This window comes from Aristolochia californica, unplaced genomic scaffold, assembly GCF_029961685.1.
Source record: "Aristolochia californica isolate CCGP_79_NKW_82.1479 unplaced genomic scaffold, dmAriCali1.0.hap1 SCAF_3, whole genome shotgun sequence".
Taxonomy (NCBI): domain Eukaryota; kingdom Viridiplantae; phylum Streptophyta; class Magnoliopsida; order Piperales; family Aristolochiaceae; genus Aristolochia; species Aristolochia californica.
The window spans coordinates 19,496,490-19,511,883 of record NW_027181992.1 but is presented as its reverse complement, the minus strand read 5'-3'; the positions used below and the strand labels follow the sequence as shown (position 1 = coordinate 19,511,883).

General features: G+C 44.3%; 1 protein-coding gene and 1 non-coding gene across 2 annotated transcripts; one reads left to right on the top strand and one right to left on the bottom strand.

Annotated features, from left to right (window-relative positions):
• Window positions 1-1,937: 1,937 nt before the first annotated feature.
• On the bottom strand, window positions 1,938-2,093 carry LOC137960655 (5.8S ribosomal RNA). Its single transcript, XR_011114206.1, has one exon. It is a non-coding gene; the product is annotated as a 5.8S ribosomal RNA (ribosomal RNA).
• A 12,140-nt stretch (window positions 2,094-14,233) lies between these two features.
• Window positions 14,234-14,759, top strand: LOC137959437 (uncharacterized). Its single transcript, XM_068806817.1, has 3 exons — window positions 14,234-14,362; window positions 14,407-14,541; window positions 14,595-14,759. Exons 1-3 carry the CDS (start codon window positions 14,234-14,236, stop codon window positions 14,757-14,759), a joined length of 429 nt encoding a protein of 142 aa, XP_068662918.1.
• The last annotated feature ends 635 nt before the right edge of the window (window positions 14,760-15,394 follow it).

The following is a 15,394-nucleotide window of genomic DNA, read 5'->3' as shown; positions in this document are numbered from 1 at the left end:
AACATCTAGAACTCATTGCCTTATATCATGATATTCAGCAGGGGACCTCGGATAGCCATTAGACGATCGAGGATCGTCTTCTCTTGTTCAAAAATAGGATTTTTCTACACCCCACCTCACCACTCATTACCAGCATCTTAACCTCTTCCATGATAGTACACGTGAGGGCAGACAAAAAATATATTTCCGCCTCAGTCCCAAATTTTTTTTTGGAAGGGTATGAAGAGAAGTGTAACAGAGTATGTGGCAGCTAATTAGACTTGTTAATGGAACAAGGCCGAATCATTAAGTCCAGAAGGGTTACTCCAACCTCTTCAGCTATCGTCACAGGTATGGTTAGATATTTCTATGGACTTCATTGATGGCCTTCCCACCTCTTCGGGCAAATCCGTTATATTTGTAGTGGTTGACTGCTTCTCCGAGTATGGCCATTTCCTCCCATTGGTGCATCCCTACACAGCAACTCATGTGGCTCAGTTCTTCATGGATAATATTTTCCAGTTACATGGGATGCCTACGTCCATTACCAGTGACAGGGACGCCATCTTCACCTGTATGTTCTGGAAAGAACTCTTTAAGCTACAAGGCACCAAATTGGCGTTCTCTTCCGCCTACCACCCGCAGACTGATGGACAGACCTAGGTAGTCAACAAGACGCTTGAGATGTATCTCCGTTGTTTTGTGGGGGACTCACCTAAATGGTGGGTTCAATGGCTGTCATGGGCCGAATTTTGTTATAACACATCATACCACAGCGCACTTGGCACTACTCCATTCAAGGTAGTGTATGGCAGAGATCCGCCTCGACTTTTACCATAAGAACCAGGTGTATCCAAGGTCGCCACCTTGGATTGGGCTTTAGCCAAAAGGGATGCCATGCTCAGTGAGGTACGCACTCATCTCCAGGAGGCTCAACAGGCCATGAAACTCTATTATGATAAGAAACACTGGGATGTGTTCTTCTCTCTAGGGGATTATGTGTGGCTACGTCTCCAACATTACCGACAGATTTAACTGACAGCCTCCAAATGTCACAAACTCTCCCCGAAATATTATGGGCCCTTTCAGGTGCTAGACCACATTGGCACAGTCGCCTACCTCTTATAGCTTCCACCAGAAGCCAAGATCCATAATGTGTTTCATGTCTCCCAATTGAAGGCCTTCCAGGGAGACTCCCCATTCCTACATACACCACTGCCACTGCTACATGAGGGTCGGGTCCTTTCTACTCCAGCGCAGGTGTTGCAGGCTCGCCGCATTCAGGACGATTGGGAGATTCTAGTGCAGTGGGCTGATACTGACCCCATTGACACTACATGGGAGCCCTTAGCCACTTTCAGGGCTCTCTACCCCTCTTTCGAGATTGCGGACAAGCTCTTTCTCCAGGAGGGGGGTGATGTTATGGACTCCATAGCATCCCGAGTTATCAACAGACTTAGGAATTAAATTATGCTATTTCACTTTGCATGTATGTTGAATTGGGTTTGGTTTGGTTTGAATGTAATTTGGCATGAACCATGTGACACATGGGTCTGAGTTGTAATTTCGTCCCCCTCAAACCTATTTATTGGGAAAAAGAGCTGAATGAAGATTAAGCATAGAATCATTTAGTTTTAGCCAGGTTGGATTCTCCCTCAGAGGTCTAGGTGGGATTCTCCCATAGAGGTTCAGGTCAAGCCTCCTCAAGGCTCAATCCATTTCCACCATTACACGTTCCAAGAACAAGAGTTCTCTTCCAGCGTCAACAGCCAATCTGGCAGGAAGAGAGGGAAGAAGGGTGACAAGATCCCAACACTTTCAGCCAACCGCACTCGGGAGGCATGGGCTGCCAGTCTGCTCGCACCATGGGACACCCCCACCCTCTGATCGAGGGGCTCGGGGGAGGAGAGTTCGGGGTGAGGGGGGGGGGGGGGGGGGGGGGGGGGGGGGGTGGGGCGTGATGCCCAGGCAGGTGTGCCCTCGACCTAGTGGCCTCGGGTGAAACGTGCGTTCAAAAACTCGATGATTCACGGGATTTTGCAATTCACACCAAGTATCGCATTTTGCTACGTTCTTCATCGATGCGAGAGCCAAGATATCCATTACCGAGGGTCATGTTTTGTTATGATTTTGAGCTAACGCCCAACCGGCACCTCCACGAGGGGCACTGTGAGCATCTTTCTTTCCACGTTCTCCTTTGCACCAATGGCGTCCTGTGTGGTGTTCGTTCATTCCAGCTGTGGTCTCTAGCAGCAAGCGGCGCTCATGCACCGGGGACCCGGCCAGGAGGGGAGGGGGGCGACACCCCCAAACCCCCCGTGCCTGAGTCGATGTGGGGATGGACAGAGTTTGCACGAGTCATTCTGATTTTGAGGCATCGAAAATGATCCTTCTGTAGGTTCACCTATGGAAACCTTGTTAAGAATTTTTCATCCACTAAATGATAAGGTTCAATGGACTTCTCGTAACATCATCGGCGGCAAACCTCCCAAGTCGCCGTGATCCGAACACTTCACCGAACCATTCAATTGGTAGGAGTGACGGGCGGTTTGTACAAAGGGCAGGGACGTAGTCAACGCGAGATGATGACTGGCTCTTACTTGGAATTTCTCATTGAAGACCAACAATTGCAATGATCTATCACCATCACGATGAAATTTTTAAAGATTAATCAGGCCTGTCGACCAAGGCTATAGACTCGTTGAATACATCAGTGTAGCACGGGTGCGGCCTAGAACATCTAAGGGCATCACAGACTGTTATTGCCTCAAACTTCCGTGGCCTAAACGGTCATAGTTCCTCTAAGAAGCTGGCCATGGAGGGTCACCTTCACATAACTAGTTAGCAGGCTGAGGTCTCCTTCATTAACGGAATTAACCAGACAAATTGCTCGACCAACTAAGAACGACCATGCACCACCACCCATAGATTCAAGAAAGAGCTCTCAGTCTCTCAATCCTTACTATGTCTGGACATAGTAACTTTCCCCGTGTTGAGTCAAACTAAGCCGCAGGCTCCAATCCTGGTCGTGCCCTTCCATCAATTCCTTTAAGTTTCAGCCTTCCGACCATACTCCCCCCGGAACCCAAAAACTTTGATTTCTCATAAGGTGCCAGGGGAGTCATAAAAGTAACATCCACCGATCCCTGGTCGACATCGTTTCTAGTTGAGACTAGGACGGTATCTGATCGTCTTCGAGCCCCCAACTTTCATTCTTGATTAATGAAAACATCCTTGGAAAATGCTTTCGTAGTTGTTCATCTTTCATAAATCCAAGAATTTCACTTCTGGCTATGAAATATGAATGCCCCCGACTATCCCTGTTAATCATTACTCTGATCCCGAAGGCCAACATAATAAGACCGAAATCCTGTGATGTTATCCCATGCTAATGTATCCAGAGCGTAGGCTTGCTTTGAGCACTCTAATTTCTTCAAAGTAACAACACCAGAGGCACAACCTGGCCAATTAAGGCCAGAAGCGCATTGTTAGGATCTTCCCGAGCCATGGATCTTGTCACCCTTCTTCCTTCTCTTCCCTCCAGATTGGATGTTGATGCTGGGAGAAGCTCTATTTCTTGAAAGCGGAATGGTGATGACGGAATAGAGATGATTGAGCTTTGAAGGAAACTTGGCCTAGACCTCTGAGGAAGAATCCTACCTAGACCTCTGAGGGAGAATCTGACCTGTCTAAACTAGATTTCTCAATGCTTAATCTTCATTCCTCTTGTCGTCCCAATAAATAGGTTTGGGGACGAAAGTACAAGTTAGACCCATGGGTCCTTTGGTTCACGCCAATTTACATCCAAACCAAACCAAGTTGAAATACATGAAAAGGGAAATAACATAATTTAATTCCTAAACATCATCCTCCCCCCCCCCCCCCCCCCCCCCCCCCCCCCCCCCCCCCCCCCCCATAGAAAGAGCTTGTCCTGAAGCTAGAAAGTCGGGTATAGAGTGTTATGGTCCCTAGCCATGGATCTAGTAACTCGACGAGTTCAATAAGGATCCAACACTGTTTGAGGGTTTCTTAACACATTTTTTGTGAAAATAACTCTCTTCTACTTCTCCTTTTACGTTAGAATTGAAAAGGAGTTTCCTTTTCTCAATTATAGATGCAACCAACAAGTTAAAGGAATGTTTTACCACTCAGATATGAAACCCCTATTTTATAACTCACGTCAACAGGTATAAATCCCTAAAACCATGCATCTATTGTCTTATATGTAAAAGAGACCAGAGAAGACCTTTCCAAACAAGGAAAAGGTAATCAGAAATACCTCTTGAAGATCTCCTCCAACCAACAACTCAAAAGCCTCCTCCTTTGATGATAAGGCTCACACAAACCTCCCCATCTTGCTACTAGTTCGTGGCAGAGGTAGATTGCTCTTGCAGCTTGGAAGAGAAGGGTGATTCCTCTTCCTTTTCCTTCCAAGATCTCCTCAAAGACTCCCAAATGGATGCAGCAACCCACCAAGAGAGTTCAGTCTCTTGCAGGACCCCCACGTCATAAGCTCTCTTCCAGATTTTGCAGGCCATTTCCCATTCTTCGACACGTGGGACCAATCGCCTATTAGCTCAAATTACTGAACACGGCCAAAATTCATGATGTGTTTTATGTCTTTATTTTGAAGCCGCATTGCGGAGCACAACCTACATCCACTCCATTCCTACCAGTGGTTGATAATGGCGAGGTTATTCTTAACCCAGCTGCGATGTTATGCGCGCTGCTGGCCAATGACCATTGGGAGATTCTCGTTAAGTGGACGGACACTGACCCCGATGCTACAACATGGGAACGTGTGGTCATCTTCAAACAAGTCTACCCAGATTTTGAGCTTAAGGACAAGCTCTTTCTCCATGGGGAGACAGATATTGTGGACTCAATAGCACACCGAGTCACACAACGAAGGAGGCAACAACAACTCACTCAATAGAATTTATTTTTTATGTTACTTTGAGTAGGATTTATTTCTTATATTGTTTTACGTAGGAGTTATTTCTAATTACTTTATATATAAGGGCATTATGGGGAATTATTGTAACCCTAACCGTAAAACTCCATGACGTGACCTATTTAAGGGAAAGGAATATATGAAATAGGTAAGCTTTCAGATTATAGAATAACCTAGTGCAAACAGGTTGAGATCACCTCTTGATCTCGTGTTTAGGGTTTACTCCAAAAATCCAACCTATCCTTCACCCTCCATTGCCATCCATCTTCACCCAAATTCATCCACTATCATCCCTACTATGAAAAGGAGCTTCCTGCCCCTTTTCTGAGCCTAAAGAGGAGGTCAGTCCTCCTTCTCGGCAGCAGCAGCAAGAGAGGTCTCAATTCCTCCCTTACCGAGCAGAAAAGTGAGGATCTTCATCCTCCAATCTTGAGCAATCCTGGTACAACGTGGGAGCTGATCATAGCAGCAAAGAAGAGGTAATAATCTATCCCAAACTCGTGTTTCAAGTTATTTAAGAAAGAAGGATTGCACTCTTAGCTAGAGCAGCAACAAAGAGGGCCAAACCCTCTTTGCCATGAGCAAGAAAAGAGAGCACCTTGCTCTAGCAAGGTCAGCATTGTTGTGGGATCTCCTACCTATCACAGCAACTCGGTAGGACCATCAAAAGAGGATCTTTCCTCCTGGCCGAGCACTCATATACAGACCCTTGACGTGAAGGGAGTTAAATTCTGAGTGCTGGAGTCTCAAGTTCCACGCCGTGTTACTCGATCCATGACTTGGGACTGTAACATATTTATTTCAGCGTGTTTGATTTATTTCAGCATCTACTTAGGACTTATGTTTGAACAGCGTGTTTGATTTATTTCAGCATCTACTTAGGACTTATGTTTGAATGTATTCAGCTCATTGAGCGTGTAAGCCTTAATGGCACTTTTGTAAAAAACGTTTTGGGCCCTCAACGAGCAGCTTAAGAGGGAGCTGAAATGAATGGAAAAAGGGAATGAAATTGAAAACAGAAACAGGGCAGGTTCTCTTCCGACGAACCAGGTTACTGTCTCCCTCAGAGTCAGGTTATCTTCAACCCTTCAATCTATTTCAAACACACCATTTTCCCGCTTCCCTCACTTCCTTCACCCTGAAATAAAAAACATAGGAAAGCTAGGACGTCAACAACACTCTGGTGCTGGATGTAGACTGTTATGGACTCCATAGCATCAAGAGTGGCGAACCGGAGAAGAGAAGAGATGGAGTAAACTTGTATTTCAGTACTTTAAGGGTTTAATTGTAATTTGAAGTTCCATAAGGGTCTAATTGTAATTATAGAATCTTTGATGTTTCCCAGATCTATTTAGGGCGTCAAGTGATTGAATGGAAACAAGCATTAATCAATCACTGTAAATGAGATCAGGTACTCTCTCTAAAGAGGCCTATGGTTGGAGCTCCTTCAAAAGCTCACATCCCTTCATCATTGGGCATTCCAAGACCCCCAAATCCTTCCCTCCTTCGTCATTCAATCTGGAAGCTAGAGGAGATCGCCGGGTGACTCGATCCATGGCTAGAGAGCCTAACATCGTGGTATCAGATAGGACCACCCTTGGTGATTCCTCTTCCCCTACAGAAATTCAAAATTTTGTGGAAGAGAACCATGCTGATCTATAATCTCAAATCAATGCCCTGGAGGGAAAATTCCAGATGTTGCTGTCCCGAATGGAGGAGGGCTTTACCCAGCTTTCTGTCCAGATGGCATCCTCCTCACGCCCAGCAGATCATCTCAACCCTCATCCAACGCCACCACCTCCTCCCCTGCGCCAAACACCTCCACCTCGTGGGGGCATCAATCCAGCACCCCCTACCGTGCCAAGGTACACAAAGCTTGATTTTCCAATGTATGATGGGTCCTCCGACCCTTTAATGTGGTTACACAGGTGTGATCATTTCTTTTCCAATCAAGGAACTCTGCCCGAGGGCAAGGTTCAATTAGCTGCCTTCCACATGATCGATGAAGCACTTATGTGGTTTCATCAATTCAAAAACGAGTTTGTGGTATATGATTGGGAATTTTTCAAATAAAATTTCATGCTAGGTTTTGTCCTCCGCTTCGCAGCAACCCAGTTGGGGATTTAGTCAATCTAAAACAGCTTGGAACTATAGAACAATATCAGAAATTGTTCCAAGAAAAACGTGCTCATGCAAGTCATTTGGTGCGGCCTGAACTTTATGTCAATTTGTTCACTACTGGCCTAGTAGAACCCCTTCTCCTCGAAGTGGAATTGGAAGCCCCCACCTCCCTAGCCCACGCCATGAATTTGGCAAGAGCATTGGACACCAAACAGCACCTCTTCCGAGAGTCATTAACCAAACGTCCCCCTTGGCCACCTCGCCCACAGCCCTATGGTCCTTATTCCACTAACCCAAGGCCTCAACCCCACAACCCCTCTCCAACACCACCACAGGGATTTATCAAACGTCTCACAAAAGCATAAATTGATTAGAGAAGGGCTCAGGGCCTATGTTTCAATTGTGATGAAAAATTCGTCAAGGGCCATCAATGCAAAAGACTCTTTTGGGTAGAAATAGAAGACCCCTCAGAGGATGACTTTCAGGAGGATGTGGACCAAACCGAGGAGGAGGAACCAGAAATCTCCCTCCACACAATGACAGGCCTGCACAACACAAATACCATGCAGGTCCATGCCACCATGAACCATCATATTCTGCTAGCACTCGTGGACTCAGGCAGCACACATAATTTTATAAGCAGCCAAGCAGCACAACAGTTGGGGTTATCACTATAGCAGAAATCAGGAATATCAGTCTCAGTGGCTAATGGTGACAAGGTCACCACTGTGGGTTTCAGTTTAGCAATGCCCTTTACTATTGAGGGTCACTCCTTTGTAGCAGATTTTTTGGTCATACCGTTGGCTGGATTTGACCTCGTATTGGGCATTAAATGGCTATAGCGATTGGGTCCGATCTTATGGGATTTCTAATCCCTTCCCAGGAGTTTTAAACAGGACAACCATCCGATCACCCTCCAGGGCACTAGCGCCCAGCGGCCATGCTGCCTCCAAACACTTTTTGTGGGTCCTTCAAAGGGGGCTAACTTAGCTTCATTGTTGGCTGAATATGCAGATTTATTTCAGGCACCTACAGACCTTCCGCCTATACGAGCTTGTGATCACAGAATTCGTTTGAAGATGGGCACAAAACCAGTGGTAGTGCATCCCTACCGCTATCCCCATGTGCAAAAAGATGACACTAATCTAATTAGTTTACATTTATTTGTCCCTTATTCACTCTTATTAGGGTAAAGGGTATACATATAATATTGATACTTTTGATACCTATAAATATGACTTGTGGGAGAGGGTTTGGCCTAAGTCCAAAACCCTAATTTCCTATCCTCTCTTTGGAAGTGTACCATATTTCTAACCTCTCTTTCTCTTCTCTATTCTCCCTTCTTCCGTCCCTCTTTTTTCCTCAAGTTATCATCTATGGAATCCTGAAATCAACATGGTATCAGAGAGGTGATTGATTTTTCAGGATTCCAGTTGGGTTTTCTCTACCCATATTTTGTTAGATGCTACTCGGTGAATGAGTTCTTCTCTCTGAAAGAATTTCAGATGTTTCTTGGTAAATGATTAATTGGCTGAGGCTTTTTTCTTTGTTTTAAGACGAGAACCCATAACTATAAGGCTATCTGCTTCATGCTTCATTACTCTGTTGGTAAATTTTTTTATTGTTCCACAAAATCAAAGGAACTCTCCATGGAGGGAAGAATATTACTTAACTCAGCCATCATCACTCTATTTGGCTGGTAAGTTATTTTTTTCTTTTCTCTTCATTGTAGAAGTTTTGTTCCCTTGTTATGGAATTCAGAATGGAAGAAGATTGTTGATGCTGTAAAAGAAGCAGTACTGGAGGTGGTTATTCCTACAAAACGATGGTTTTTTGTTAAAGACTAGTTCTACATGATAGCCATTGTTCTTGAACGGTAGAGGTTCACAATTCTGAGAAACGGTAGCCAGGAACAACTTTCATTAGTTTGCTGGGTCTGGTAATGTTCTTAGTCACGACAAAAGCAGTTTTAACTCTTATCTGGGATTTTTTTTTTATGAAGAGAATGGGTTTGCTTGTGCTTTCCATGGCTGCTGCTTCAGTATTACTGTGTCAACATTGATTCTGAAAAAGATTGCTGCAAACCAGCATACCATTGTTATCTTACATCTCTGTTTGAAATTCATGGTGTGATGAAGTCGTGCACAGAAAAAAAAGGTAAGATCTCGGGATAAAGACTTCCATTGCTTGATAAGAGTTATCATCGAGCTATTTCTGTATTGACTGGTGATTTATTTTCTGTTTGGAAAGTTTTCGTTTCAGTCACAAAATATCAAACGGAGCTGGTAATATTTCATGTTGCTGTAAATCAGGAAAAAAATGCTGCTATTATTCTGGAAAATCTTGCTGATTGAGATAGTGGATGTTGCAGTTTGAAGCTAAGATAATAAACAAGACACTTGGTTCTGTATCTTGCTCTCCTCTCTGTTTTGAGAATATTTGCAGCAGTTGAACTATGGTATCTTCCATAATATTCTAGCCAATGTGGCGAACTCCATGGTAGACTGTATCTTTCTTACCTCTACAACACTTATCTACATCTGTTGGTGTCAATCCCCCAAGGGAAGAGGGAGTTTTTGGCAGTTCACGCAGAGTGGGGAGCAGCAACAAAAGCAGCACTCTTGGTTGGCATTCAGTAACAGCAGAAACTGAAATCTCTTATACAGATAAGGTACAAACAAAAAAATATTATCCAAGTTGTTGTTTATATCTACTGAGTTGCTGAGTATAGCAAGATTTTCGAGTTTCTGATTTAACTCGGGCCAGCGAGGTGTGACTCGGGACAGGTCTACTCGGACTCACAAGTCCGCTTGACTCAGTCATATCAACTCTCTTACCATATGTTGGAATGTATATAAGATAGGCATTATGTTAATATTTGTTGTATAATTTATGTTATGTACATAGGGTAATTAGAAAGAGATTAGTTGGGCTGGGTTGCATCGTATTTAGCCCATGGGCTGTAATGTAATTAACCTAACCCTAAGTTTAAAAAGAAGACGGAAGCAGCACTCCTGTTTTTCCAGCCTCCTTGGTGTCTTCTTCCTCACGGTAAAACCAGAGCTCGTAGCTCTTCTCCCTGGCTGTTCCGTCAGCCTCTGGTGGTGGTGGTTCTGTCCACCGAACTCAGAGCTTGGAGCTCTTGGTCTAGGCTGTGCCGTCAGACTCATTTCGTGGTGGTTCTATCCACGAAAAACTCAGAGCTGGGAGCTCTGGTCTTGGCTGTTCTGTCAGCCTTCATTGGTGGACGTTGGGTGGTCTCTTGAGGCATCAGTCTTCTAGAAATATTTGTCATTGTGTCAGAGCTTGGAGCTGCTCTTGAAATATTTTCTGGGAGTGGTGGTTCAGCTTCTCTGTGCTGAACGAGAGGTTGGAGCTCAAGCTCTCTGTCCGACGTGTCAAAGCTCTGTTCGAGCTCACGGTTTCTGTCCAAGGACTCTCAAGGTTTCTGTCCGAGCTGAGAGGGGTGGGCTGAAGGGTCTCTGTTCGAAAGTTTCTGTCCGAGGTCAGAGTTTCTGGGCTGAAGGTTCTTGGTGTGGTTGCTGGTGTTTCTATCCGAGTTCAGACGGGTGGGCTGAAGGGTCTCTGTTCGAAAGTTTCTGTCCGTGCTCAGGGTTTCTGGTCTGAAGGTTCTTGGTGTGGCTGCTGGTGTTTCTGTCTGAGCTCAAAGGGGTGGGCTGATGGGTCTCTGTTTGAAACTATTTGGTTTGACGTGGCTCAGCTATTGTGGGCTGAAGGTGCTCGGCTACACTGCTGTTCAGCAGTTAGGAGACCTTTGGTCTGGTCACTACAGTGGTGGTAGATCTGGAATTTTCAGACAGGTGGTAGATCTTGAATTTGCAGCAAGGGTTTCAGAAATTTTCAGCAAGGATTTCTGAAACTTTCAGCAAGGGTGTCTGTCTATTTGTGGCCTTCGGAAAACATTTTTGTGGGGCTTGTATTTCAGCCACTCTTACTCTCGGCTTGCTGCCTTCATCATGTCAATGGACAAGTTAGATTTTTCTCCTATTTGGTTCATGAGTAAGAACTACAGTGCCTGGGTATTTTTGTTCCGGTTATTTGTCATGGGAAAAGAATTATGGGATCATATTGATGGGTGTGATTCAGCACCTCGCGAGGCTAAAGCGTTGTCAAAATGGACCACCATGGATGTTAGGGTCATGACCTGGATACTTGGGTTTGTTGAGCCTCACCTACTTTTTAATCTGAGGCCCTATAAACCTGCAACGGATATGTGGAATTACCCCCACGAGGTTTATCATAAAAATAGCACGGCTTTGCGATTTCAAGTAGAATATTAGATGTCTAATTTCACACAAGCCGTTCTATTGAAGAATACTTTTTGGGTTTTCAAAATCTTTGGGCACTAGTTGTCCCTAAAGACGTATTGCCGACTGCCATCCTGATTACTACAATTCTTGTTCCTCTAGCATCTACAAATCCGAACACACTCACCCCTGAAATGGTACAACAGATGTTCATATCTACTTTTTCTACTTTTAGTCTCTCAGGTAAATAGAAAGTCTCTACTCAGCCATGGTATTTTGATTTCAGTGCTTTTAACCATATGACCAACAATATCATGTCTCTTTCTAATGTAAGAAAGTATGATGAAAACCTACAAACCAACAATGTTGATGGCAGCTCTCTGCCAATCAGTGTATCTCTCCCCCTCCTTAGCTGATGTCTTCGTGTCCCCTGACCTATCGATCAATCTTCTTTCTGTTGGTCAACTGGTTAATAAAAATTTTAATGTTCTATTATCTCACTTTGTTTGTGTTGTGCAGTATCAAGCATCGGGGAAGTGATCGCGAAGGGGCCTAAAGTGGGACGACTATTTCCACTTAAAGTCTTTCTCTCCACCATTATTCTGCATACTCCTCTACTTTCTTTTGCATGTAATGTTGTAGGCCCTAGCACTAAGTTTTGGCATAGTTGCCTAGGCCACCCAAACTCGGATGTTCTTCATACAATGTTTAAATCTGGTTTATTAGGTAGTCCAACATGCTCCTCTCGTGATTTTTCTTTTGACTGTTCATCATGCAAACTTGGCAAAAGTAAAGTTGTACCTTTTCCTCATCAGGCCTCGCATGCCTTTCATTGTTTTGATCTTATTCTTGGGAATCACTCATGTTATCTCACATGCGCAATATAAGTACTTTGTTACCTTTATTGATGACTTTAGTTGGTTTAGCTGGGTCTACTTCTTATGGGCTAAGTTTGAAGTTTTGTAGTATTTAAGCGGTTTCTTGCGCTTCTTGAAGTAGAATTATCCATTCACATTAAGGTACTGCTCTGACTTGAGGCGAGTACATGTCTACTGAATTCTAGGATTTTTTTCCAAAGGAAAGGCATTATCTCTCAACGTCCTTGTCCATCGATACCGTAACAAAATGGGGTTGCTGAGCGGAAAAATTGTCACCTTCTTGATATGGTCTGCACCCTTCTACTTGAATCATTTGTTCCTCCCCGCTTTTTGTGGGAAGCACTTTCTACCTCAATTCATTTAATCAACTGCCTGCCCTCTCCTACCTTGCCTCATGCTTCTCGATTCTTTAAGTTATTTGGTTATTCTCCGTCAGATACTGATCTTCGGATGTTCGGTTGTGTTTGTTTTGTGCATCTACCTAATCATGAACGACACAAACTTACATCCCAATCAGTTATGTGTGCTTTTCATGGTTATGCCATTTCTTGTAATGGCTATGTTTGCTATGATCCCCAGGCTCATCGAATCCGTGTTTCTTGGAATGTTGTCCTCTTTGAAAATCAATATTTTTTTTATCTCAAGTTACACTACCATCTGCATCTTTGTCTATTCTGCCTAGGTTTGATGGGTCTCACCCCACTCCATTGCTGCCCCCTCCTGATCCTGACCTGGCCCCTGCTCCTGATCATCCCTTTGCTCCTGCCTCCATCACTCTTTGCAGGTCTACTTGTCCTTCTTGCCCTCTTGGTAGGTATGGTTTCTCCTCCTTTGTGTCACTTGCGGCTAATTTATCATCTATTTTCATTCCCTCTTACTAAAAACAGGCTATGGCACATGAGTGTTGGGAAAAGGCAATGCAAACAGAACTACTTGGGACATTGTTACTTGCTCCGCCGCTATTCAGCCTCTTGGTAGTAAGTGGGTTTTCTATGTCAAGCAGCGTTCAGATGGATCTCTGGATCGGTATAAAGCTCGCCTCGTTGCCCTGGGGAACAAGTAGGAATATAGGATTGATTATGAGGATACATTTGTGCCAATTACAAAGATGACCAAAGTCCGTATTATATTAGCCATTGCAGCCTCCCAGTCCTTGTCACTGCATCAGATGGATGTGAAGAATGCATTTCTACATGGTGATCTACAGGAAGATGTCTACGTGAAGCTCCCCTCTAGTATGACTACCTCTTCTCCTGATGATGTCTACAAGCTATGCCGTCCTCTATATGGGGTTAAGCAAGCTCCCCGAGCTTGGTTTGAGAATTTTTGCAGCACACTTATCCTTCTCAAATTTTACACAGAGTTAGTATGATTCCTCTCTCTTCTATCACAAGTCTGTCACGGGCATGGTCATTCTCTTGGCGTATATGGATGTCATCATCATTACTGGCACTGACTCTGGCCTGATTACCAAGCTTCAGTAGGTGTTGCATGCCACCTTTCATATGAAGGACCTTGACCAGCTCACGTACTTCTGAGGGCTGAAGGTACATCACGACCCAACGGTATTTTCTTAAACCAGCATAAGTATATTCAAGGTATTATGTTAGGATCTTCCCTTGCCATGGATCTCTTCACCCTTCTTTCTCCTCTTTCCTCCAGATTTGTCGTCGACGAAGAGGTGAGATTTCTATGCTTAGTGCGTGCAATGATTTGGGAACGAATTGAGCCTCGAAGGAGGCTCGACCACGGACCTCAGAAAGTGAGAATCGGACCTCTAATCTATTTTTGATTTCAATGCTTGCCTTTCCATTCAAGCCCCTTCTCCAATATAAAGAGGATTAGGGACGCAAATAACCAGCCCAAATCGAGGGGCACAAGTTTCATGAGAATTACCATTAAACCAACATAACACCTAAAAGGAAATTACATAAATTAATTCCTACGTCTGTTTATTACCTGAGATGATATGGAGTCCATAACATATTATTACTCTAGTTGGGTTGGAGGATACATCTTGGGTTTCTACTCCTATGGAGGTCAATGTCAAATATAGGAAAGATGAAGGGGCTCTTCTTGATGATTCCACTATCGATCAACTAGTTGGGTGTCTCATATACTTGACCACTACTCGGTCGGATATCTCCTATGTTGTTCATCGGGTCAGTTAGTTTCTGTCCTCCTTGGCACCTTCATCTTGCTGCAGTTCGGCGCATCATCTGCTATATATGAGGTTCTCCTATTCATGGATTGTTCTTTCCTACAGACTCTGCGCTTCAACTGGTTGCCTACAGTGTTGTTGACTGGGTTGGGTGCCCCGATACCCGTTGCTCTACTACAGGTTGGTGTATGTTTTTAGGGGATGCAATGATTTCTTGGAAATGTAAGAAATAGGACCAGGTGTCCAAGTCATACATCAAGGCCGAGTATCATGCCATATCTACTACATGTTCTGATGTTATATGGCTCCACTATCTTCTTGCTGAGCTCCAGTTTCCTCATACTTCACCTACACCACTCCATGCGAATAATACAAGTGCCATTCTGTTAAGTACCTAGGTAAGAGTACTTCCCAGGAGGTCACCCATCCTAGAATTACTCTCTGCCAAGCTTGCTTAAATTCGGATTTTTGAGTCAATCACCTAACCAATACTACCCAAAAGACCGGCCTGTTAGGAGAGAAAGACATAACTACTTAACCTAGGCCCATAACCAGGATGTCCCATAACATCACACTCCCCCTTCACGAACCGACGACCACGGCGGCTCAACGACACAGGCCCAACCCAGGTTTTTATCCTATGACCTACCTGTATTTTAATCTAGCATTTGCGCGTGACCCAACGACACTAGCCCGACCCTAGTTTTTATCCTACGGCCTAACAGTATTTAAATCCAACCTCTACTCTGTTGCCGAGAATCGAACTCACGACCGAGGGTCGACTCTGATACCAAATGTTAAGCACCTAGGAAATAGTACTTCCAAAGAGGTCACCCATACTAGAATTACTCTCGCCCAGGCTCGCTTAACTTTGGAGTCCTGAGTCAAGCACCTAGCTAATACTACCCAAAAGTCCGACTTGTTAGGAGCGGAAGACATAGCTACTTAACCCAGGCCCTTAACTAGGATGTCTCATAACACATTCAGATTGTTGCCAACCCTATTTTCCATGAGTGCACATAGCACATTGAGG